At 39.2% G+C, this 23,792-nt stretch overlaps 1 protein-coding gene across 1 annotated transcript in view; it reads right to left on the bottom strand.

The window, feature by feature from the left end:
- The window catches only part of TEX11 (testis expressed 11), a 360,742-nt gene that overhangs the window by 304,837 nt on the left and 32,113 nt on the right, over window positions 1-23,792 (bottom strand). Inside the window, exon 7 of the mRNA XM_055338036.1 lies at window positions 6,022-6,102. Within this exon, the coding sequence (XP_055194011.1) occupies window positions 6,022-6,102 (81 nt within the window). The remainder of the gene's footprint in view (window positions 1-6,021; window positions 6,103-23,792) is intronic.

Here is a 23,792-nt window from a genome sequence, read left to right as displayed (position 1 = left end):
AAAAACCAAGAACCATATGATCCTCTCATTAGATGCAGAGAAAGCATTTGACAAAATACAGCATCCATTCCTGATCAAAACTCTTCAGAGTGTAGGGATAGAGGGAACATCCCTCAACATCTTAAAAGCCATCTATGAAAAGCCCACAGCAAATATCATTCTCAATGGGGAAGCACTGGGAGCCTTTCCCCTAAGATCAGGAACAAGACAGGGATGTCCACTCTCACCACTGCTATTCAACATAGTATTGGAAGTCCTAGCCTCAGCAATCAGACAACAAAAAGACATTAAAGGCATTCAAATTGGCAAAGAAGAAGTCAAACTCTCCCTCTTCGCCGATGACATGATACTCTACATAGAAAACCCAAAAGCCTCCACCCAAGATTGCTAGAACTCATACAGCAATTTGGTAGCATGGCAGGATACAAAATCAATGCCCAGAAATCAATGGCATTTCTATACACTAACAATGAGACTGAAGAAAGAGAAATTAAGGAGTCAATCCCATTTACAATTGCACCCAAAAGCATAAGATACCTAGGAATAAACCTAACCAAAGAGGTAAAGGATCTATACCCTAAAAACTATAGAACACTTCTGAAAGAAATTGAGGAAGACACAAAGAGATGGAAAAATATTCCATGCTAATGGATTGGCAGAATTAATATTGTGAAAATGTCAATGTTACCCAGGGCAATGTACACGTTTAATGCAATCCCTATCAAAATACCATGGGCTTTCTTCAGAGAGTTAGAACAAATTATTTTAAGATTTGTGTGGAATCAGAAAAGACCCCGAATAGCCAGGGGAATTTTAAAAAAGCAAACCATATCTGGGGGCATCACAATGCCAGATTTCAGGTTGTACTACAAATCTGTGGTCATCAAGATAGTGTGGTACTGGCAAAAAACAGACACATAGATCAATGGAACAGAATAGAGAACCCAGAAGTGGACCCTGAACTTTATGGTCAACTAATATTCGATAAAGGAGGAAAGACTATCCATGGAAGAAAGACAGTCTCTTCAATAAATGGTGCTGGGAAAATTGGACATCCACATGCAGAAAAATGAAACTAGACCACTCTCTTTCACCATACACAAAGATAAACTCAAAATGGATGAAAGATCTAAATGTGAGACAAGATTCCATCAAAATCCTAGAGGAGAACACAGGCAACACCCTTTTTGAACTTGGCCACAGTAACTTCTTGCAAGATACATCCATGAAAGCAAAAGAAACAAAAGCAAAAATGAACTATTGGGACTTCATCAAGATAAGAAGCTTTTGCACAGCAAAGGATACAGTCCACAAAACTAAAAGACAACCTACAGAATGGGAGAAGATATTTGCAAATGACATATCAGATAAAGGGCTAGTTTCCAAAATCTATAAAGAACTTATTAAACTCAACACCAAAGAAACAAACAATCCAATCATGAAATGGGCAAAAGACATGAAGAGAAATCTCACAGAGGAAGACATAGACATGGCCAACATGCACATGGGAAAATGCTCTGCATCACTTGCCATCAGGGAAATACAAATCAAAACCACAATGAGATACCACCTCACAACAGTGAGAATGGGGAAAATTAACAAGGCAGGAAACAACAAATGTTGGAGAGAATGCGGAGAAAAGGGAACACTCTTACACTGTTGGTGGGAATGGGAACTGGTGCAGCCACTCTGGAAAGCTGTGTGGAGGTTCCTCAAAGAGTTAAAAATAGACCTGCCCTACGACCCCGCAATTGCCCTGGTGGGGATTTACCCCAAAGATTCAGACGCAATGAAACGCTGGGACACCTGCACCCCGATGTTTCTAGCAGCCTACAATAGCCAAACTGTGGAAGGAGCCTCGGTGTCCATCAAAAGATTAATGGATAAAGAAGATGTGGTTTATGTATACAATGGAATATTACTCAGCCATTAGAAACGACAAATACCCACCATTTGCTTCAACGTGGATGGAACTGGAGGGTATTATGCTGAGTGAAGTAAGTCAATCGAAGAAGGACAAACAGTGTATGTTCTCATTCATTTGGGGAATATGAATAATAGTGAAAGGGAATATAAGGGAAGGGAGAAGAAATGTGTGGGAAATATCAGAAAGGGAGACAGAACATAAAGACTCCTAACTCTGGGAAACAAACTAGGGGTGGGGGAAGGGGAGGAGGGTGGGGGTGGGGTGAATGGGTGACGGGCACTGAGGGGGACACTTGACGGGATGAGCACTGGGTGTTATTCTGTATGTTGGTAAATTGAACCCCAATAAAAATTAATTTGTTAAAAAATAAATAAATAAATAAATCTCAAGGGACCCAGGAGACCAAAAATAATCTTGAAATAGAAGAACAAAGTTGGAGGTCTCACACTTCCCTAACTTCAAATGTACTGCAGAACAAAACTACAATAATCAGAATAGTGGGGTACTGGCATATGAATAGACATATAGACCGACAGAACAAAACTGAGTGCACAGAAATAAAGTTTGAAATATATGGTCAATTGGTTTTTGACAAGGGTGGATGACCATATGGGGAAAGAATAATCTCTTCAAATGGTATTAGAATAACTGGACAGCCACATGCAAAATAATGAACTTGGACCTTTACCTCACACCACACAGAAAAATTAACTCAAAATCGATCAAAATCCTGAATTTAAGAGCCAAAGCTGTAAAACTCTCAAAGGAACACAAAAATCTTCATGACCCTGGATTTGGCAAGTTTCCTAAATGACACCAAAAGCATAGGCAACAAAAGAAAAACAACAGATATACTGGACTTAATCAAAATGAAAAACTTCAGATGCCTGGGTGGCTCAGTGGTTAAGCACCTGCCTTCAGCCTGGGGTGTCATCCTGGAGTCCCAGGATCAAGTCCCACATCAGGCTCCCTGCATGGAGCCTGCTTCTCTCTCTGCTGGGCCTCTGTGTGTGTGTGTGTGTGTGTGTGTGTGTGTGTGTGTGTGTGTGTGTTGTGTATCTCTCATGAATAAATAAATAAAATCTTTAAAAAAAATTAAAAATTTTGTGCATCAATGGACACTATGAAGAGAGTAGAAATACAACCCTTAGAATGGGCAAAAATATTTGCAAATCATATAAGGCTTTAATATCCAACAACCAAAAGACAACCAAATTTAAAAACAGGCAAAGGATGGGGCACCTGATTGGCTTAGTCAGTTAAGTGTCTGCCTTTGGCTCAGGTCATGATCCCAGTGGCCTGGGACTGAGCCTTGCACAGGGCTCCCTGTTCAGCAGGGCATCTGCTTCTCCCTCTCCCTTCTCCCCCTGCTCATGTTCCTTCTCTCTCTCTCTCAAATGAATAAATAAAATCTTTTAAAAAATTTTTAAATAAAAATAGGCAAAAAAATAGGCAGAGGAAAAAATAGGCAATGGACTTTAATAGACATTTCTCTAAAGAAGATATACAAATGCCCAATAAGCACATGGAAAGATGTTTAAAATAATTAGTTATCAAGTAAATGCAAATAAAAGGCATAATGAGAAACCACTGCATACCTACTAGGATGGTTATAATAATTTTAAAATTTCCCGGAAAATAAATATTGGTGAGGATATAGAAAAATTGGAACCTTCATACATTGCTGGCGGGAATGTAAAATGGTGCAGCTGCTGCAGAAAATAGTTTGCTGCTTCTGCAAAGAGTTAAACACAGAATTACCATATGACCCAACAATTCCAGTCCGAGATATTTTTCCAAGAGAATTAAAAACAAGGGCTTAAGGGGCACCTGAGTGGCTCAGTTGGTTTAGTATCTGACTCTTGATTTTGGCTTAGGTCATGATTTCAGGGTCATGAGATCAAGCTCCATACTGGGCTCAGTGCTCAGAAGGAGTCTGCTTCTCTCCCTTTCCCTCTGTCCCTCCCTGCACTCATTCTGTCTCTCTAAAATAAATAAATTAATTAACCTTAAAAAAAATCCCAAGAGTTCACAAAAATAATAAAAACAAGGATTCAAACAGACATTTATACATCAATGTTCACAGAAGCAACATTTGCAATAGCCAAAAGGTGGAAACAACCCAAGTATCCATCAATTAATGAATGGATACATAAAATGTGGCATGTACATACAATGAAATATGATTCAATTGTAGAAGGGAATATAATTCTGATACATGCTATAACATGGGTGAATCTTAAAAAAATTAATGCTAAATTAAGTAGGCCAGACATAAAAGAAATATTATATGATTCCACTTATATGGAATATCTAGAACACGAAAGTTCATAGATAAAAAGTAGATTAGAGGACATCAGAGACTGTGGAGAAGAGGTAATAGGGAGTGATAATGTGATGAGTACAGAGTTTCTCCTTGAAGTGATGAAAAATTTTGAAAACTGATAGTGGTGGTGGTTGTATAACACTGTGAATGTACTTAATGCCAATGAATTACATGCTTAAAAATGGTTAAAATGGCACATTTTATGTTATATATATTTTTCCACAATAGAAAAAGGTTTTATAGTAGAATGTCAAGGGGCACTTGGGTGGCTCAGTTGGTTAAGTGTCTACCTTTGGCTCAAGTCATGACCCCAGAGTCCTGGGATTGAGCCCTGCATCGGGCTTCCTTGCTCAGTCGGGAGCCTGCTTCTCCCTCTCCCTCTGCCTGCCACATCCCGTGCTTGTGCTCTCTCTCTGTGTGTGTCAAATAAATAAAATATTTTTTTAATTATAGTAGAATGTCAACTAATATATATAGAAAAAAAGATGGCATTAGCAAAATAGCCAGTTGCCAACCATCACAATACTAATTTAGGTAAGAAATAACAATGGATGGTGAAAGGATAAGAAATTGGACTTCATATAATTTCAAAGTATGAACCCACAAAATATTTATGAATAACACAGGGAAAAAATACATACATTTATAGTAAAGAAACCTTAAAATACCATTTAAATCAAGAGATCAAAACTAGCACCACCAATAATAGAATAAATCAATACTGTCTGCCACCCAATAGGAAGCCATGAGGAGAATATAAAACCACTTCTGTGATTTTCTGGGCCCAGGTTCATGACTTGTTCTAATCATGAGGAAGCTCTGAACAAATTCAAATAAAGGGTGGGGGAATTAGGGAGATGTTAAGAGTAGAAACTTGCAATTAGTAGATAAATAAGTTCTGGAGATTTAATGCACAACACAGTAATCATAGTAAACAACACTGTATTATAAATTTCAAAATTACTAGGAGACTAGACCTTAACTGTTCTCAACACAAAATGATTTTATGACATAATAAAGGTGTTAGCTAACATTATATAGTAATCATATTGCAATATATAAGTGTATAAAACCAACATGCTATATACTTCAAACTTACACAATATACCAATTTTATCTCAATAAAAAATTTTTTTTTCAATAAAAATTTTTAATTAAAAAACTAAGTCACATTCTACAAAATGAGTTGTCAGTAATCTTCAAAACTGCCAAAGTCATGAAAGTCAAGGTAAAGTGAGGAATTCTTCCAGTTTGAAGGAGACTAGGTACAATCCCAGATTGATTCCATTTTGTATACACGATGGTTTGGAGAAACTTGAATGAGGTCTCTGTGCAAAGGGTAAAAGGAGTCTTTCTTTGTATTACTGTAATATTTTTATAAATATGAAATTGCTTTAAAATTTTTTAACTTCTTGGGGGCACCTGGGTGGCTCAGTGGTTGAGCCTCTGCCTTTGGCTCAGGTCGTGATCCTAGGGTCCTGGATTGAGTCCCGCATCAGGCTTCCCATGGGGAGAGACTGCTTCTCCCTCTGCTTATGTCTCTGTCTCTCTCTGTGTCTCTCATGAATAAATATATAAAATCTTTAAAAACATAAATAAATACCCTTTCCAGTAGAGAACAAAGAAAATATTTCAAAGATCAGCTAAATGGGCAGAACTGACCTCAGATATAATCTCCAAAGTGTTGCATGAAGTATCTAGTTCTATCTAGAACTTCATATAGCATATTTCTAAACTCTTGGAGAATAAATGCAGAGACTTCACTCACCATTTTGGGGAACCTCATTAACATATCCTTACAGCGCAACGTACATGTATATGCTCTATGAAAATCCCCTTGAGCAACTGCCTGAGAAAATGAAAAAAAAATATATCAATTAGTTAAAATGAAATAATAAGATTTATCTATAAGTCAATTTTAACATATTTTTAACTCGTGTTAAACAGTCTTAACTTGTTTTCTAAACTTTTTAGCAACACTGGTTAGCTAAACATAATAGCCAGCTCAAAATACAAAAAGTAAGAATTATCTTGGATAATTCAAGAGTCGATAGTGTTGGGAGTCATTTACTTTTTTCTGGAAATGGCAAAATTGGTGTACAATCTTGTGTTATTATATTATAATATAATGCCATGTCTAACAGATGCTTCCCCAGCTTGAATAGCTCTTGTATTTATCTCCACATTAGAAGGATGTTAAATGGGAGTCTTTTGTCCTAAAACAGGCTCACAGTAACTTCATAGTCTGAACTGCTGTGAATATCTGCTATTTAAGGCAGCTAAGTGCTATCCTATCTTGGAGTCAGAAGAGCTACTCTGATGTTTCTTATATATAACCTTGAACCTTACGCTCTCATGGTTTCAGTTTCCTCATCCATAAAATGAGGACAATGTACTAGATTATCTCTAAGATTCCTGTCAGCTCTATTGTTCTGATTGAACAGCCTCAAATTAATGAAAACATCATTCACACGTTACTTAGGCACTTATAGAAGAAGCTTGTTTCAGTCGTTTAAAAATTTAGCTGACAAGGCATATTGAAAAAAAAACAGACATATATAAGAAAATAATTTTATGAAGTACTTCATAGGGGGAAAATCCCTATATTTGCTGTGTTCTTTTCTCTTTCTTATGTGGAATCAAGTATTCTTATGCTTTGGGTAAGAAAACAATTGAGCAGAGAGAATAAAAGACTAAGAATGTAAAAAGACAGCTTCTCTTTAGTTTTTTCTTCTATCTACCTGCAGAATATTAAGCCTGACATCTTGCTGAGTAGATACCCTCATCTAAGGCCTTAATGCTAGATTGTGTAAAAGAGAAAAATAAATTATAAACACTAGAGCATTAATAAGCCAAATCTCAATTATCTAGAGTTTACAAAATAATATTCACATCTATGCAAATAAATGATTGATGAATACTTGCTGATTCATTTCTCAAGGTGGAGGAAATCTTATCATAAAAGAGAAATGCTGAGAGACACCTGGGTGGCTCAGTCCATTAAGCAACTGCTTAAGCCCCGTGTTGGGCTCCCTGCTCAGCAGGAAGTCTGCTTCTCCTCTCCTTCTGCTTCTCCCTCTCCCTCTGCTCCTCCCCCCTGCACACACTCTCTCTTTCTCTCAAATAAAGAAGTAAATAGAAATATTTTTTAAAAATCTTTTTTAAAAAAAAGAAATGCTGTGTGACAAACCCCATATCCGAAATGCTTTCTGTCCTTATATAAAGCAATATAATGCTGCAAAAAAAATCTATAAAGTATCCATCACTAATCAGATTTTACCTTAGTGGAAACGAAATCTCTAATAATTCAAGCTAGTTTTGAAAATGTATTCATTTTATTGGGCCACAAATCAATATTTCAAACCCAAAATATAGAGAATTCAGATACAAGAAGTCTTAAAGAAGAGGCAGCATGATGTAATGCTCTAGCAACCTCTGGCGAGCATCAGACTCACTCACCAGTGGAGCTCTTCAAAGATCACATACCCTGGTCCCATCACTTGTAAATTCTGATTCATTACATCTGGGATGATGCCCAGCATATACTGATGTAGTAAAAAGAATACGGGCTTTGGATTCCCAGTTTCTCCTCTTCTTTTTTTTAAATCAAAATACAGTTGACATACAATGTTATATTAGTTTCAGGTATACCACAGTTATTTGACAATTCTACTTCTTTGCTCAGTGAAGTTAGGCAAGTCACAGCCTCTATGAGTCTCAATTTCCTTAACTGTAAAGAAAGGATAAGTAATATCTACTACATAGGATTGAGAATCAAATGAGATCACAGATGTGAAAGAATTTTGTAAACTTTAAGACAGTATACAAAAGGGATGCCTGGTGGATCACTTGGTTAAGTGTCTGACTCTTGATTTTGGCTCAGGTCATGATCTCAGGGTCATGAGATGGAGCCCTGCATTGGAGCCTGCTTAAGATTCTCTCTCCCACTCCCCCTGCTCCTCCCCCACTTCCTTTCTTAAAAAAGATAGTATACGAAAAATGTGAATAATTTTAGCAAAGCTACCATTAGTTAGTGCCAAGAATTGTAATAAAAGAGGTTATTTGCTGTTATGTGGTACTCACTGTTGAAGAGAGGAAGCCTCTTTGAAATCATATCCTAGCAGATCTATAAAGTATTTTATGGACCAAGGAACTTAGGTTTGCCCTTCATTAGAAGAAAAACTACAAGGTTGAATCTGAACTGCTAAACATCAGTGGGTAATTACTTTTATGCAAGAAATTAAATGCTAGACTGACCATCACCTAATATACTACTAAGTGATAATAACAAAATAATCAAACAACAGTAAATTATGCTGAATGGATCCATTAAAAATTTATGCTAACTTCAAGTAAACCTTCACTCCAGCTCAACAATCAAAAATGTTACAACTCCTAGCATCATGTCAAGTACGTAGTGGATACTCAGTAAAAATTAATTTTTCTGGGGCACCTGGGTGGCTCAGTTGGTAAAGCATCTACCTTCAGCTCAGGTCATGATCCCAGGGTCCTAGGATCAAGCCCCATGTCAGGCTCCCTGCTCAGGGAGCCTGCTTCTCCCTCTCCTCCCTGCTCATACTCTTTCTCACTATCTCTGTTGCTATCTCTCTCTTGCAAATAAATAAAATCTTTTTTAAAAATTATCATAAAAAATTATATTTTCTTTGTTGATTTCCTAAGGAGATTTCCCACTCAGATATTCAAGCCTTTTTTTCACATTCTTCAAAAGTACTCCCATAATATGCTATATGCTCCTACTGCAACCCTCCCAAAAATTACTTTCACCTTCCACCTTAATCAAAATCCATATGCTCCCTTATCCAACATCTAATTCTCCTCTTCAATTTAAAATACCCGTCTTGGGGGATCCCTGGGTGGCTCAGAGGTTTAGCGCCTGCTTTCAGCCCAAGGCGTGATCCTGGAATCCCGGGATGGAGTCCCACATCAGGCTCCCTGAATGGAGCCTGCTTCTCCCTCTGCCTGTGCCTCTGCCTCTCTTTCTCTCTGTGTCTCTCATGAATAAATAAAATCTTTAAAATAATAATAATAAAATACCCATGTTATGCCCCTTTCCTTTTTAAAAAGATTTTATCCATTCATGAGAGACAGAGAGAGAGAGGAGCAGGCTCCATGCATCGGGAGCCCGACGTGGGGTTCGATCCCGGGACTCCAGGATCACGCTCTGGGCCAAAGGCAGGCGCTAAACCGCTGAGCCACCCAGGGATCCCCCTTATGCCCCTTTCCTTACCAAAAAGTTCACAGTCTGAATTGTCACAGCACAGTTAATTGCTCATATTGTATTTCACTGTGGAACTTCATTCATATGTCTTTTAAAGCAATTACCTTGTAATGCACCTGTTTACACATGTGTATCTACCACAGAATTTACCTTAAGCTCCTATAAGAGATACTACACACTAATGTTACAGATCTTTTTATCTCTATTGCAGAGCATTGACTTATATACATATTGACATATATATGTATATATACATACAAACAGCAGGCACTAGATAAATGCTTGCTTATCCCTCTCTCTATATATATTGATCAGATTCATTTCCATCTCTTGATATATGACCCATAACTTAATCTCCTTCCTCATTAACCAACTCCTCCAATCTTCTTCTCCCTGGCTTTTTATATTCAACCTATAATATGTTTATTATATACTCTATTTTGAACATAACCTTCCCTTGACCATCCTTCTCTGAGTAGCTACAACTCAATTTTTCTTCTGTCAAATATTCTGACACAATATGCAGTATGAATGGTTCTCAAATTTCAGCATGAAACAGAATTATAAGAAAGGCTTGCTAAAATGCATTTTGTTGAGCTCTACCTCCAGAATTCATGATTCTTCAGGCCTAGAGTGAAATCCAATAATTTGCATTTCTAACAGGTTCCCAGATGATTTTTTTAAATAACCGTTTATTTTTTTAAAATGTACTTATTTGAGAGAGTGCATGCACATGTGCACGACTAGGGAGAAGGGGCAGAGGGAGAGAATCTTTAAGCAGACTCCTACCTGAGTGTGGAGCCCAACACAGGGCTTGATACCATGATTCATGAGATCACAACCTATGCTGAAACCAAGAGTCAGATGCTTAACTAACTGATCCACCCAGACATTCACCCAAGATGATATTGATGCTGCCAGTCACAGCTCCAGACTAATCCTATACCAATACCCCTTATTTTGTTTTTGGTCTCAGAAGGCCTATAACTCTTAAAAACTACTGAGGACTCAAAGAGATTTTTATCTAGGTTATAGCTAGTTGTAATTTCTAATAAAGTTCAATAAGAAGCTATAAAGTTCATTTTGACAACTTTTGCCAGTGTTTTCATTGCTTTTAGTTGAATTTAAATCTGAGATGTAAAGGGCACCTGGGTGATTCAGTCGGTTAAGCTTCTGCCTTCAGCGTGGGTCATGATCCCAGGGTACTGGGGCTGAGTCCCACATTAGGCTCCCTGCTGATGCGGGACTGAGCAGGGAGCCTGCTTCTCCCTCTATCCCTCCCCCACGCTCATGCTCACTTGCACTCTCACTCTCAAATAAATAAATTTTTAAAATATTTATTATGCTAAGCAAAATAAGTCAGCCAGAGAAGGACAAATACCATATGATTTCACTCATATGTAGAATCTAAGAAACAAAACAGATGAACATAAGGGAATGGAAAAAAAGAGAGGGAAGCTGAGAATTGATCAGCTTCCCTCTCTGGAGGGAAGGTGGGGGGATAGGTTAAATGGGTGATGGGCATTAAAGAGGACACTTGTTGTGATGAGCACTGACAATTACATATAAGTGATGAATCACTAAATTCTACACCTGAAACCAATTTAACAATATATGATAACTAACTAGACTTTAAATAAGGGAGGAGTAGGGAACCTTAGTTTTATCTGGTCCCTGGAATTCAGCTAGATAGCTATCAAATCATTCTGAACACCAGTGAACTCAACCAGAGATGTAAGAAAAGAATTGCTGCAATTCTACAAATAAAAAAGTGACCACTCTCTATAAGGTAGGAGGTGCTGAGAAGTGAATCTGAGGTGATGATATATCAGAAGATAAACCTTGGGAGGAGGGAGCCTCCATAAGCCGGCTACCAGAAAGTGATACAGCAGCAGAGAACTAAATCAGAACTTTTAGAAGTCTGCTCCATTGATGTCCCTGGCTGATATGTGCTCAGGTGGTGAAGCAGGGCAGAATCCTAGGTGGGACACTGTGGTCTCGGGATCCCCGGGGTTACAAATACAACAGGGGTGCCTGAACGCAGCAGAGTTCCCAGGCATCAGAGCAGGGAAGCCAGCCGGCTGCAATCAGTGAACCCAAGAGTGGACTTTCAGCTCCATGTTGCCAGAAACCATGGCATGGTCAGGGGACTGCTCTCCAAGCAGAGTTCCAGCAAGCAGCAGAACCATAGCAAGGCCCCCTCTTTCTTCCCCCAAGGAAGAACAGTGAGGTGCACACCACAGGAGTCTCCCAAAATGGGGTCACACGCCTGAGATAAAAACTCTTAGTCACAAGCTGGGGAAACACAGAGTGTGGATGGAAACCAGGGAGACAAGAGTGACTGACTGTTTTTCCCTAAGGGTGCACTGAAGAGTGGGAGGCACAATCTTTCAGCTCCAGGGCTGGAGATTGGGAGGCTGCCATTTTCGTTCTCATCATCTAAAGCAGTGTGGAAAGTCTTCAGAGAATAAATTCCACATAGAGCAATCCAGAGCTGCTTATACTGGGCCCGGCAAGGGCATGCAATTCCACCTGGGGCAAAAACACTGAAGAATCAGGACGACAGGCCCCTCCTCCAGAAGATCAGCAAGAATATCTGGTTAAGACCAAGATTACCCATCATAGAGAACTGTAAAACTTCAGCACTAGGGGAAATGGTATATAGAATTTGTGGTTTCTTTCTTATGATTCTTTAGTCTTTCCATTTTATTTTAATTTTTCCTTTTCAACCAATTTCTTATTTTATTAACTCTTTTTTAAAGTCTTCTTTCATTTTCATTTTTACAGTTACATTCTACCATTTCATCGCATTTAACTTTATTTTTGTATATATATATTTTTTTTCTTTACAATTTTGGAATCTAGTTTTCTAATAAGCAGACCAAAATATACCCAGGATCTAGTATGTTGCTCTGTTCTGTTCACCTGTCTGATTATACTCTCTTTTTTGAATTTTCCTTCAGTTTTGCATCTCTTCTGATATGTTTAGTGTATATGTCTCTAAAGCCACTGTTGCTATTTTAATATTTTGCTCTCTTGTTCATCTATTCTCTTCTGAACAGAATGAAAAGATGGAAAAACTCCCCTCAAAAAAGTGAACAAGAGGCAGTACTGACTGCCAGGGACCTAATCAGTATGGATATAAGTTAAATGTCAGAACTAGAGTTCAGAATAATGATTATAAGGATACTAGCTGGGCAAGAAAAAAAGCACAGAAGACAACAGAGAATCCCTTTCTGCAGGAATAAAAGAACTAAAATCTAATCAATTCAAAATCAAAAAGACAATTACTCAGATGTAATAAAAAATGGAGGTTCTAACTGCTAGGATAAATGAGACAGGAGAGAATTAGTGATATAGAAGATAAAATCATGTAGAAAAAATGAAGCTGAGAAAAAGTGAGATAAAGAACGACTGGATCATGAGGGGAGACTCTGAGAGATAAGTGATACCATAAAGTGAAACAATATTAGAATAATTGGGATCCCAGAAGAAGAAATGGAGGCAGGGTGTAGAAGGTATATTTGAGCAAATTATAGCTGAGAAATTTCCTAATCTGGGTAATCAAACAGGCATTTAAATCCAGGAGGCATGGAGGTCCCCCCTCAAAATCAATAAAAATAGGTCAACACCTCAACATAGAATAGTGAAGTTTGCAAATATCAGAGAAAAAGAGAAAATCTTGAAAGCAGCTTGGAATATTAAGTCCTTAATCTACAAGGGTAGAAACATTAGACTGGCAGCAGACCTATCAGTACCTGGCAGGAAAGAAAGGACTGGCATGATATATATAGATATATAGATACACACACACGCACATACACACACACACACACACACACACACACACATATTCAGAATGCGAGAAAAATATGCAACCAAGAATACTTTATCCAGCAAGGCTGTCATTCAAAATAGAAGAAGAGATAAAGAGCTTCTAGGACAGACAGAAACTAAAAGAATTTGTGATCACCAAACCAGCCCTGCAAAAAATGTTAAAGGGGATCCTTTAAGTGAAGAGAGCCCAAAGTAACAGACCAGAAAGAAACAGAGACAATATACAGAAATAGTGACTTTACAGGTAATACAATGACACTAAATTCCTATCTTTCAATAGTTACTCTAATTGTAAATGGGCTAAATGCCCTGATCAAATGACACAGGGTATCAGATTGTATAAACAGCAAGACCTATTGATATGCTGTCTGCAAGAGACTCATTTTATTTTATTTTTTTTTTGAGGTTTTATATCTTTTTATTTTTTTTTATTTTTTATTTTTTTAAATTTTATAAATTAATGTTTATTGGTATTCAATTTACCAACATACAGAATAACACCCAGTGCTCATCCCGTCAAGTGTCCCCCTCCATGCCCGTCACCCATTCACCCCCACCCCCCGCCCTCCTCCCCCTCCACCACCCCTAGTTCATTTCCCAGAGTTAGAAGTCTTTATGTTCTGTCTCCCTTTCTGATATTTCTCACACATTTCTTCTCCCTTCCCTTATATTCCCTTTCACTATTATTCATATTCCCCAAATGAATGAGAACATACACTGTTTGTCCTTCTCCGGTTACTGTGGCCAAGTTCAAAAAGGGTGTTGCCTGAGTTCTCCTCTGGGATTTTGATGGAATCTTGTCTCACATTTAGATCTTTCATCCATTTTGAGTTTATCTTTGTGTCTGGTGCAAGAGAGTGGTCCAGTTTCATTCTTCTGCATGTGGATGTCCAATTTTCCCAGCACCATTTATTGAAGAGAGTGTCTTTCTTCCAGTGGATCGTCTTTCCTCCTTTATCGTATATTAGTTGACCATAAAGTTCAGGGTCCACTTCTGGGTTCTCTGTTCTGTTCCATTGATCTATATGTCTGTTTTTGTGCCAATACCACACTGTCTTGATGACCACAGCTTTGTAGTACAACCTGAAATCTGGCATTGTGATGCCCCCAGCTATGGTTTTCTTTTTTAAAATTCCCCTGGCTATTCGGGGTCTTTTCTGATTCCACACAAATCTTAAAATGATTTGTTCTAAGTCTCTGAAAAAAGTCCATGGTATTTTGATAGGGACTGCATTATACGTGTAAATTGCCCTGGGTAACATTGACATTTTCACAATATTAATTCTGCCAATCCATGAGCATGGAATATTTTTCCATCTCTTTATGTCTTCCTCAATTTCTTTCAGAAGTGTTCTGTAGTTTTTAGGGTATATTTTGAGAACCATTTGAATGGTAAATGGTTCTCCAACCTTTTATTTTCAGGTTGTAGGTGTCCTTCTGTCTAAAATGAGTCTCTTGTAGACAGCAAATAGATGGGTCCTGCTTTTTTATCCAGTCTGAAACCCTGCGCCTTTTGATGGGGTCATTAAGCCCATTCACGTTCAGAGTTACTATTGACAGATATGAGTTTAGTGTCATCATGATATCTATTTAGTCCTTGTTTTTGTGGATTGTTCCACTGAACTTCTTCTTAAAGGGGAGTTTTAAGAGTCCCCCTTAAAATTTCTTGCAGAGCTGGTTTGGAGGTCACATATTCTTTCAGTTCCTGCCTGTCTTGGAAGCTCTTTATCTCTCCTTCCATTTTGAATGAGAGCCTTGCTGGATAAAGTATTCTTGGTTGCATGTTCTTCTCATTTAGGACCCTGAATATATCCTGCCAGCCCTTTCTGGCCTGCCAGGTCTCTGTGGAGAGGTCTGCTGTTACCCTAATATTCCTCCCCATGAAAGTCAGGGACTTCTTGTCTCTTGCTGCTTTAAGGATCTTCTCTTTATCTTTGGAATGTGCAAGCTTCACTATTAGATGTCGAGGTGTTGAACGGTTTTTATTGATTTTAGGGGGGGATCTCTCTATTTCCTGGATCTGAATGCCTGTTTCCCTTCCCAGATTGGGAAAGTTTTCAGCTAGGATTTGTTCAAATACATATTCTGGCCCTCTGGCCCTTTCGGCGCCCTCGGGAACCCCAATTAAACGTAGGTTTTTCTTCCTTAGGTTGTCATTTATTTGCCTTAATCTGTCTTCATGGTCCCTTAATTGATTGTCTCTTTTTTCCTCAGTTTCCCTCTTTGCCATTAACTTGTCTTCTATGTCACTCACTCGTTCTTCCACCTCGTTAACCCTCGTCGTTAGGACTTCTAGTTTGGATTGCATCTCATTCAATTGATTTTTAATTTCTGCCTGATTGGATCTAAATTCTGCAGTCATGAAGTCTCGTGAGTCCTTAATGCTTTTTTCTAGAGCCACCAGTAGCTGTATAATAGTGCTTCTGAATTGGCTTTCTGACATTGAAGTGTAATCCAGATTTTGTAACTCTGTGGGAGAGAGGGCTGTTTCTGATTCTTTCTTTTGAGGTGAGGTTTTCCTTCTAGTCATTTTGCTCAGTGCAGAGTGGCCAAAAACAAGTTGTATTGGAACACGGGGCAGTATCACTGGTCCGTCCAGCTGGTCTTCTGGGGGAGGGGCCTGTTGCGCTGATTTTCAGGTGTTAGCACTTGGGGGAGCTGCTCTGCCCCTGCCTGCTGCAGGGCTCAGCGGGGGTTGTTTACCCCGTGGGGCCCAAGGAGGAACAGCAGCAGTTGCTATGGCAACTCTGGAAGCCTGGATTCAGCCTCCGCAGGAACTACGGGGGGGCTCGGGCTCTCGGTTCTCCGTCCGCAGGGCCTGGAGGCTCCGGGGCGGGGCCGCTGATCTGCTCAGCTCGGGCAGGAGCGTCCTCGCTGTCCTGGGCCCTCCCGGCCTCTGCCTGCCCCGGGGGGAGGCCGGATCCTGGGCTGTGTCCCGGCGCCCTGTGCTCCGGGGCCTGCGCTGGTGGATTCGCGCTCCCGCCCCGCAGCCCCCTCCGCGGAGCCGCCGCCCGAGCCCCTCCGAGCTGCTCCGGGTCCCGCCGTGCGCGCTGCAGCCCTTAGGGAGCTCGGCGCACTCTCCCGGGCGCAGGTGTCTGTTAGTGTCCCCGGGAGCCCGAGGGCATCCCCGCCCTCCTGGGTCCTGCTCCAACTCCCTGCGAGCCCCTTTCCGCCCGCCCGGGAAGGTTGGTGCAGCTCCTGCTTCTCCGGGACGGGGCTCTCCTGTCCTGGGGACACTCGCCCCGGCCTCAGCCCGGCTCCTCGCGGGGCCCCTCCCCCCTGGAGGCCTTTTGTTCCTTTATCTCTTTTTCCCCGTCTTCCTACCTTGATAGAAGCGCGAACTCTTCTCACTGTAGCATTCCAGCTGGTCTCTCTTTACATCTCAGGCTGAATTCGTAGATTTTCAGGATGGTTTGAAGGTTATCTAGGTAACTTGGTGGGGACAGGTGATTTGGGGACCCTGCTCTTCCGCCATCTTGCCCCTCCCCCCGAGACTCATTTTAGAATCAAAGACACCTCCAGATTGAAAGTGAGGGGGTAGAAAACAATTTATCATGCTAATGGACAGCAAAAGAAGGCTGGAGTGGCAATCCTTATATCAGACAAGTTAGATTTTTTTTAAAGATTGCATTTATTTATTCATGACAGAGAGAGAGAGAGAGAAAGGCAGAGACACAGGCAGAGGGAGAGGGAGAGGGAGAAAAGCAGGCTCTATGCCAGGAACCTGACATGGGACTCAATCCCGGGTCTCCAGGATCACACCCCGGGCCAAAGGCAGCACCAAACCACTGGGCCACCAGGGCTGCCCAAAATCAGACAAATTAGATTTTAAACCAAAGACTATAATAAGAGATAAGGAAGAACACTACATCATAATTAGAGGGTCTATCCAACAAGATCTAATAATTGTAAATATTTATGCCCCTAACATGGGAGTGTCCAATTATATAAAGCAATAAATTAACCAAGAAACACAATGTTAACAATATAATAATGGAGGGGGACTTTAACACCACACTCACTGCAATGGACAGATTATCTAAGCAGACCAACAAGGAAACAAGGGCTTTGAATGACACACTGGACCAGACCAAATGGACTTCACAGACATATTCAGAGCATTCCATCCGAAAGCAACACAATACACATTCTTCTCGAGGGTACATGGAACATTCTCCAGAATACATCACCTATTAGGTCACAAATCAGGTCTCAACCAGTACCAAAATACTGGGATCATTCTCTGCATATTTTCAGACTACAATGCCTTCAAACTTGAACACCAAAAGAGGAAATTTGGAAAGAACTCAAATACATAGAGGTTAAAGAGCATTCTACTAAAGAATGAATGGGTCAACCAGGAAATTAAAGAAAAACTATAAAAATTCATGGAAACAAATGAAAATGAAAACACAACTGTTCAAAACCTTTGGTTTGCAGCAAAGGTGTCCTACAAGGGAAGTATATAGCAGTACAAGTCCTTCTCAAAAAACAAGAACTATCTTAAATACACAACCTAACCTTACACCTAAAGGAGCTGGAGAAAGAACAGCAAATAAAGCCTAAGCCCAGCAGGAGAAGAGAATTAATAAAGATTAGAGTAGAAATCAATAAAATACAAACCAAAAGAACAGTAGAACAGATCAATGAAACTAGGAACTATTTCTTTAAAGAATTAATGAGATCAATAAACCCCTGGCCACACTTATCAAAAAGAAAAGAGAAAGGACCCAAATAAATAAACTCATGAATGAAAGAAGAGAGATCACAACCAACACCAAAGAATACAAAAAATTATAAGAACATATTACGAGCAACTACATGCCAACAAATTAGGCAAACTGGAAGAAATGGATGCATTCCTAGAGATGTATAAACTACCAAAACTGAAACAGGAAGAAATAGAAAACTTGAACAAACCCATAACCACCAGGGACATTGAAGTAGTAATCAGAAATCTCCCAATAAACAAGAGTCCAGGACCAAATGGCTTCCCAGGGGAGTTCTACCCTTTTTAATTTAAAGAAGAATTAATACCTATTCTTCTGAAGCTGTTTCAAAAAAACAGAAATGGAAGGAAAACTTCCAAATTCTTTCTATGAGGCCAGCATTACCTTGATCTCAAAACCAGACAAATACCCCACCAAAAAGGAGAACTATAGACCAATATCTCCGATGAACATAGATGCAGGGACACCTGGGTGGCTCAGCGGTTTAGCACCTGCCTTCGGCCCAAGGCATGATCCTGGAGTCCCAGGTCTGAGTCCCATATCGGGCTCCCTGCATGGAGCCTGCTTCTCCCTCTGCTTGTGTCTCTGCCTCTCTCTGTGTCTCTCATGAATAAATAAATAAAACCTCTAAAAAAAAGAACATGGATGCAAAAATTCTCACCAAGATACTAGCCAAATAGGATCCAACAATACATTAAAAGGATTATTCATGGGGTGCCTGGGTGGCTGTTGGCTAAGACGCCTGCCTTCAACTCAGGTCATGATCTCGGGATCCTGGAATCAAGCCCCACATCAGGTTCCCTGCTTAGTGGGGAACCTCCTTCTCCCTCTCCCGCTGCCCCTCCCCACCATGTGCATGTGCCCACGGGCTCTCTCAAATAAATAAAATCTTAAAAAATAAATAAAAGGATTAGTCACCACAATCAAGTAGGATTTATGTTTAATTTTTTTTAAATGCTAAGTTTATTTATTTATGATAGGCACACAGTGAGAGAGAGAGAGAGGCAGAGACATAGGCAGAGGGAGAAGCAGGCTCCATGCACCGGGAGCCTGACGTGGGATTCGATCCCGGATCTCCAGGATCACGCCCTGGGCCAAAGGCAGGCGCTAAACTGCTGTGCCACCCAGGGATCCCTATGTTTAATTTTTTGAAGAACTTTTAGACTACTCTCCACAACGGTTACACCATTTTACATTCCCATCAGCAGTTAGGAGAGTTCCAACTTCTCCAATTAATTACTTACAAAGTTCTTATTTTCCATTTTCATTATTTCACATACCTTAGTAGGTGTGAAGTAGCATCTCATTATGGTTTTGATTTCCATTTCCCTAATGACTAATAATGTTGAGCATCTTTTCATGTGCTTATTGGCCATGTGTTTATCTTCAAAGGAGAAATATATATTTCAAGTTTTCTGCCAATTTTAAATTTAGGTTGTCTTTTCATTGTTAAATTCTAAGAGCTCGTTATATATTCTAGATGCTAGACAATTCTCAGATATATTACATAAAAATATTTTCTGTTTTTTTACTTTATTCATAGTATCTTCTGAAGAACAAAAGTTTTAAATTTTGATGAAGTTCAATTTAGCAATTTTTTTCTTTGCATGTGCTTTAAAAGAGAAATGATTGCCTAATCAGCACAAAGATTTATACCTATTTTTTTTCTTCTAAAGAGCTCTATGCTTTCATCTCTTTTGGGTATTTGACCATAAATGCAGGGGTTTATTTCTGGACTCTCAACTCACTTATCTGAATGTCTGTCCTTATGCCAGTATCTAGATACCTCAGTTAAGTTTTGAAATTAATAAGTGTGAGTCCCCTAACTTTATTATTTTATAAAATCTTTTTGTTCTTTTTCAAGTTATTTCAGGTATCATGAACATATACATTTTAGGATCAATTTATCAATTTCTACAAAAGACAAGGCAAAAGAATTTTGATAGGGATGGAATTAAGTTTGTAGATCAGTTTTGGGGAATACTGTCATCTTAACAATATTAAGTCTTCCATTCCATGAATATAAGCTAACTTTCCATTTATTTTGACCTTCTTAATTTCTTTCAACAATATTTTATATTTTTCAGTGTACAGTCTTACACTTTAGTTAAATTTATTCCTAAATATAATTCCTAAATAAAATTATCCCTATTCTCAAATGATATGATCTTGTGTATAGAAAGAATGTCCTCAGAAATCCACACACACATACACAAAAAAAACCTATTAAAATGAATAAACAAGTTTAGCCAGGTTACAGAGTACGAAATACAAAAATCTATTGTATTTCTATCCACTAGCCATGAGTAAACCAAAACTGAAATTAAGATATTAATTCTAGGATGCCTGGGTGGCTCAATGGTTGAGTGTCTGCCTTTGGCTCAGGGCGTGATCCCAGGGTCCTGGGATGGAGTCTCGGTCGGGCTCCCTGCAGGAAGCCTGCTTCTCCCTCTGCCTATGTTTCTGCCTCTCTCTCTGTCTCTCTGTGTATCTCATGAATAAATAAATAAAAATTAAAATTAAAAAAAGAAGAAAGAAATTCCATTTAAGGAGTACCTGGGTCTCTCAGTCAACTGAACATCTGACTCAGTTTCAGCTCAAGTCATGATCTCAGAGTCATAAGATACAGCCCCACATCAGGCTCTGTGCTCAAGGGGAACTCTGCTTGAAGATTCTTTCCCTCTGCCCCTCCCCCCACCCATGCACACACAGGCTCTTTCTTTCTCTCAAATAAGTCTTTTTAAAAATTAATTCCATTTAAATTAACTTCAAAAAAATAATTAGGACTCCTAACTCTGGGAAACAAACAAGGAGTAGTGGAAGGGGAGGTGGGCGGGGAGATGGGGTGACTGGGTGAAAGGCACTGAGGGGGCCACTTGATGGGATGAGCACTGGGTGTTATTATATGTTGGCAAATGGAACTCCAATTAAATAATATACAAAATAATTAGGAATAAGTTCAACAAAAGAACTGCAATAGTTGTACACTAAAATCTATAAAACATTGTTGAAAGAAATTAATGACCTAAATAAAATGGAAAGACATCCCATGTTCACAGATCAGAAGACTTAATATTCTTAAGATGTCAATACCCTTTAAATTGAACTACCGATTCAAATGCATTTCCTATCAAAATTTTACCAGGCTTTGCAAAAATTGACATCTTCATTTTAAATTATATGGAAATGTAAGGGACCCAGAATAGACAAAAACATTTATAAAAATTAGAGCAAAGTTGCAAGGCTCACACTTCCCCATTTCAAAATTTAACACAAAGCTATACTAATCGAGGCTGGCAGTGACATAGGACATAAAAATCAATGGAATAAAACAGAGTCCAGAAATAAATCGTTACATTTAGAGTCGAATTGTTTTTTTATAGTAGTGCAAAGACAATTCCATGAGGAAAGAATAGTCTTTTTTTTTTAAATGATGCTAGGGCACCTGGGTGGCTCCACCACTGGTTAAGCATCTGACTCTTGATTTCAGCTAAGGTCATGATCTCAGGATTGTGAGATCTGGCTCTGTTCTGGGTGTGGAGCCTATTTAAAAAAGAAAATTAACTCAAAATCAATCATAGATTTAAACATAAAAGGTAGGGGCAGCCCTGGTGGCTCAGCGGGTTAACAGCGCATTCAGCCCAGGGTGTGATCCTGGAGACCCCGGGATCGAGTCCCACGTCAGGCTTCCTGCATGGAGCCTGCTCCTCCCTCTACCTGTGTCTCTGCCTCTCTCTATCTCTATCTCTGTATGTCTCTCATGAATAAATAAATAAAAATCTTTTAAAAAAATAAAAATAAATAAACATAAAAGGTAAAGCTATAGAACTTACAGGAGAAAGTCTTTCAGATCTAGAGTTCGGTGAAGAGTTTTGAGACATGACACTAGAAGCACAATCCATTAAAAATAATTGATTAAACTTCATCAAAATTAAATACTTTTGCTCAGCAACCCATTAAAAGAAAAGACTAATACATATTTGACAAGGCACTCAAATCTAGAATACATAATTCTCAAAATTCAACAGTAAAAAAAATCAAACCACCAAATAAAAAATAGCTAAGAAGCACAAACTAACATTTCCCTTAAGAGAATACACAGATGGCAAATAAGTACATGAAAAAATGTTCAACATCATTAGCCATTAGGGAAGTACAAATTGAAACCATGGTGAAATATCACTAGACATCTAATAGAATAAGTAAAGTAAATTAGTCACAATACAAAACTCTGGCAAGGATGCAGAAAATGGGATCTCCCATACATTGCTTGTGGGAATTAAAATGGCGCAGCTACTCTAGAAACAGTTTGGTTGTTTCTTAAAAAACAAACTACTGAGACTCCTCAGTGACTCAGCGGTTGGGCATCTGCCTTCGGCTGGGGGCGGTGATCCCGGGATGCCTGGATCGAGTCCCGCATGGGGCTCCCTGCGTGGAGCCTGCTTCTCCCTCTGCCTATGTCTCAGCCTCTCTCTGTGTGTCTCTCATGAATAAACAAAATCTTAAAAAAAAAAAAACTACTAAACATACACTAATGATTACCCAGGGATTGCACTCCTAGGCATTTATTCCACAGAAATGAAAATTTATGTCCACACAAAAACTTCTACACAAATGTTCATGCAGGGCAGCCCCGGTGGCTCAGCGGTTTAGTACCACCTTCAGCCCAGGGTGTGATCCTGGAGACCTGGGATCGAGTCCCACGTCGGGCTCCCTGCATGAGCCTGCTTCTCCCTCTGCCTGTGTCCCTGCCTCTCTCTCTCTCTCTCTCTCTGAATAGATACATAAAATCTTTTTAAAAAAATGTTCATGCCAACTTTGTTTGCAATAGCCAAAAGCGTGGAAACAACCCAAATTCCTGCCATAGTGAATGGCTAAATAAACTGTGGTACATCCATACCATAGAATACAACTTACAAATAAAGAACAAACTACTAAAACACAAAACTTGGATGGAAGTCAAAGGAATCATGCTAAGTTCAAAAAGGCACTATCAAAAGGTTACACACTATGATTCTATTTATATAATATCCCCAAATGACAAAATTATGGAGGTGGAGAATGTTAGTTACCTGGAATAGGGAATGAGGGAATGGGCATGGTATAACTACAAAGAGGAAGTACAAGGGATCTTTGTGGTGATGGAATTGCTCTATATCTTGATTGTGGTAGTGGTAGTTACATGAATCTACCCATGTGGTGGTAGTTACATGAATCTACCCATGTGATAAAACAATATAAAAGTACAGACACATTTAAGAAACAAAAGAGAGGATCATAGGGGAAGAGAGGAAAAAATAAAACAAGACAAAATCAGATCAGGAGACAAGCCATGAGAGACTCTTAATCATAGGAAACAAACTGAGGGTTGCTGGGGGGCAGGAGGACAGGGTAACTGGATGATGGACATTAAGGAGGGCATGTGATGGAATGAGCACTGAGTATTACATAAGACTAATGAAACACTGACCTCTACCACTGAAACTAATAATACATTATATGTTAAGTAATTGAATTTAAATTTTAAAAATCTATTAATAAAAAAATAACTACAGACACACATGTAGTTTATCAAATAAAACTGGTGAAATATGAATAAGGCCTATGGATTGTAATAATGTCTATCTCCTGGTTTTACACTGCACTATATTAACACAAGATGTCACCACTGAAGAAAATTGGGTGAGCTGAGTGAAGTAAGTCAATCGGAGAAGGACAAACAGTGTATGTTCT

The sequence above is a fragment of the Nyctereutes procyonoides genome, unplaced genomic scaffold, assembly GCF_905146905.1.
Source record: "Nyctereutes procyonoides isolate TBG_1078 unplaced genomic scaffold, NYPRO_anot_genome, whole genome shotgun sequence".
Lineage (NCBI taxonomy): Eukaryota > Metazoa > Chordata > Mammalia > Carnivora > Canidae > Nyctereutes > Nyctereutes procyonoides.
The sequence above is the reverse complement of the archived record's forward strand: the minus strand, read 5'-3'. Positions and strand labels throughout refer to the sequence as shown.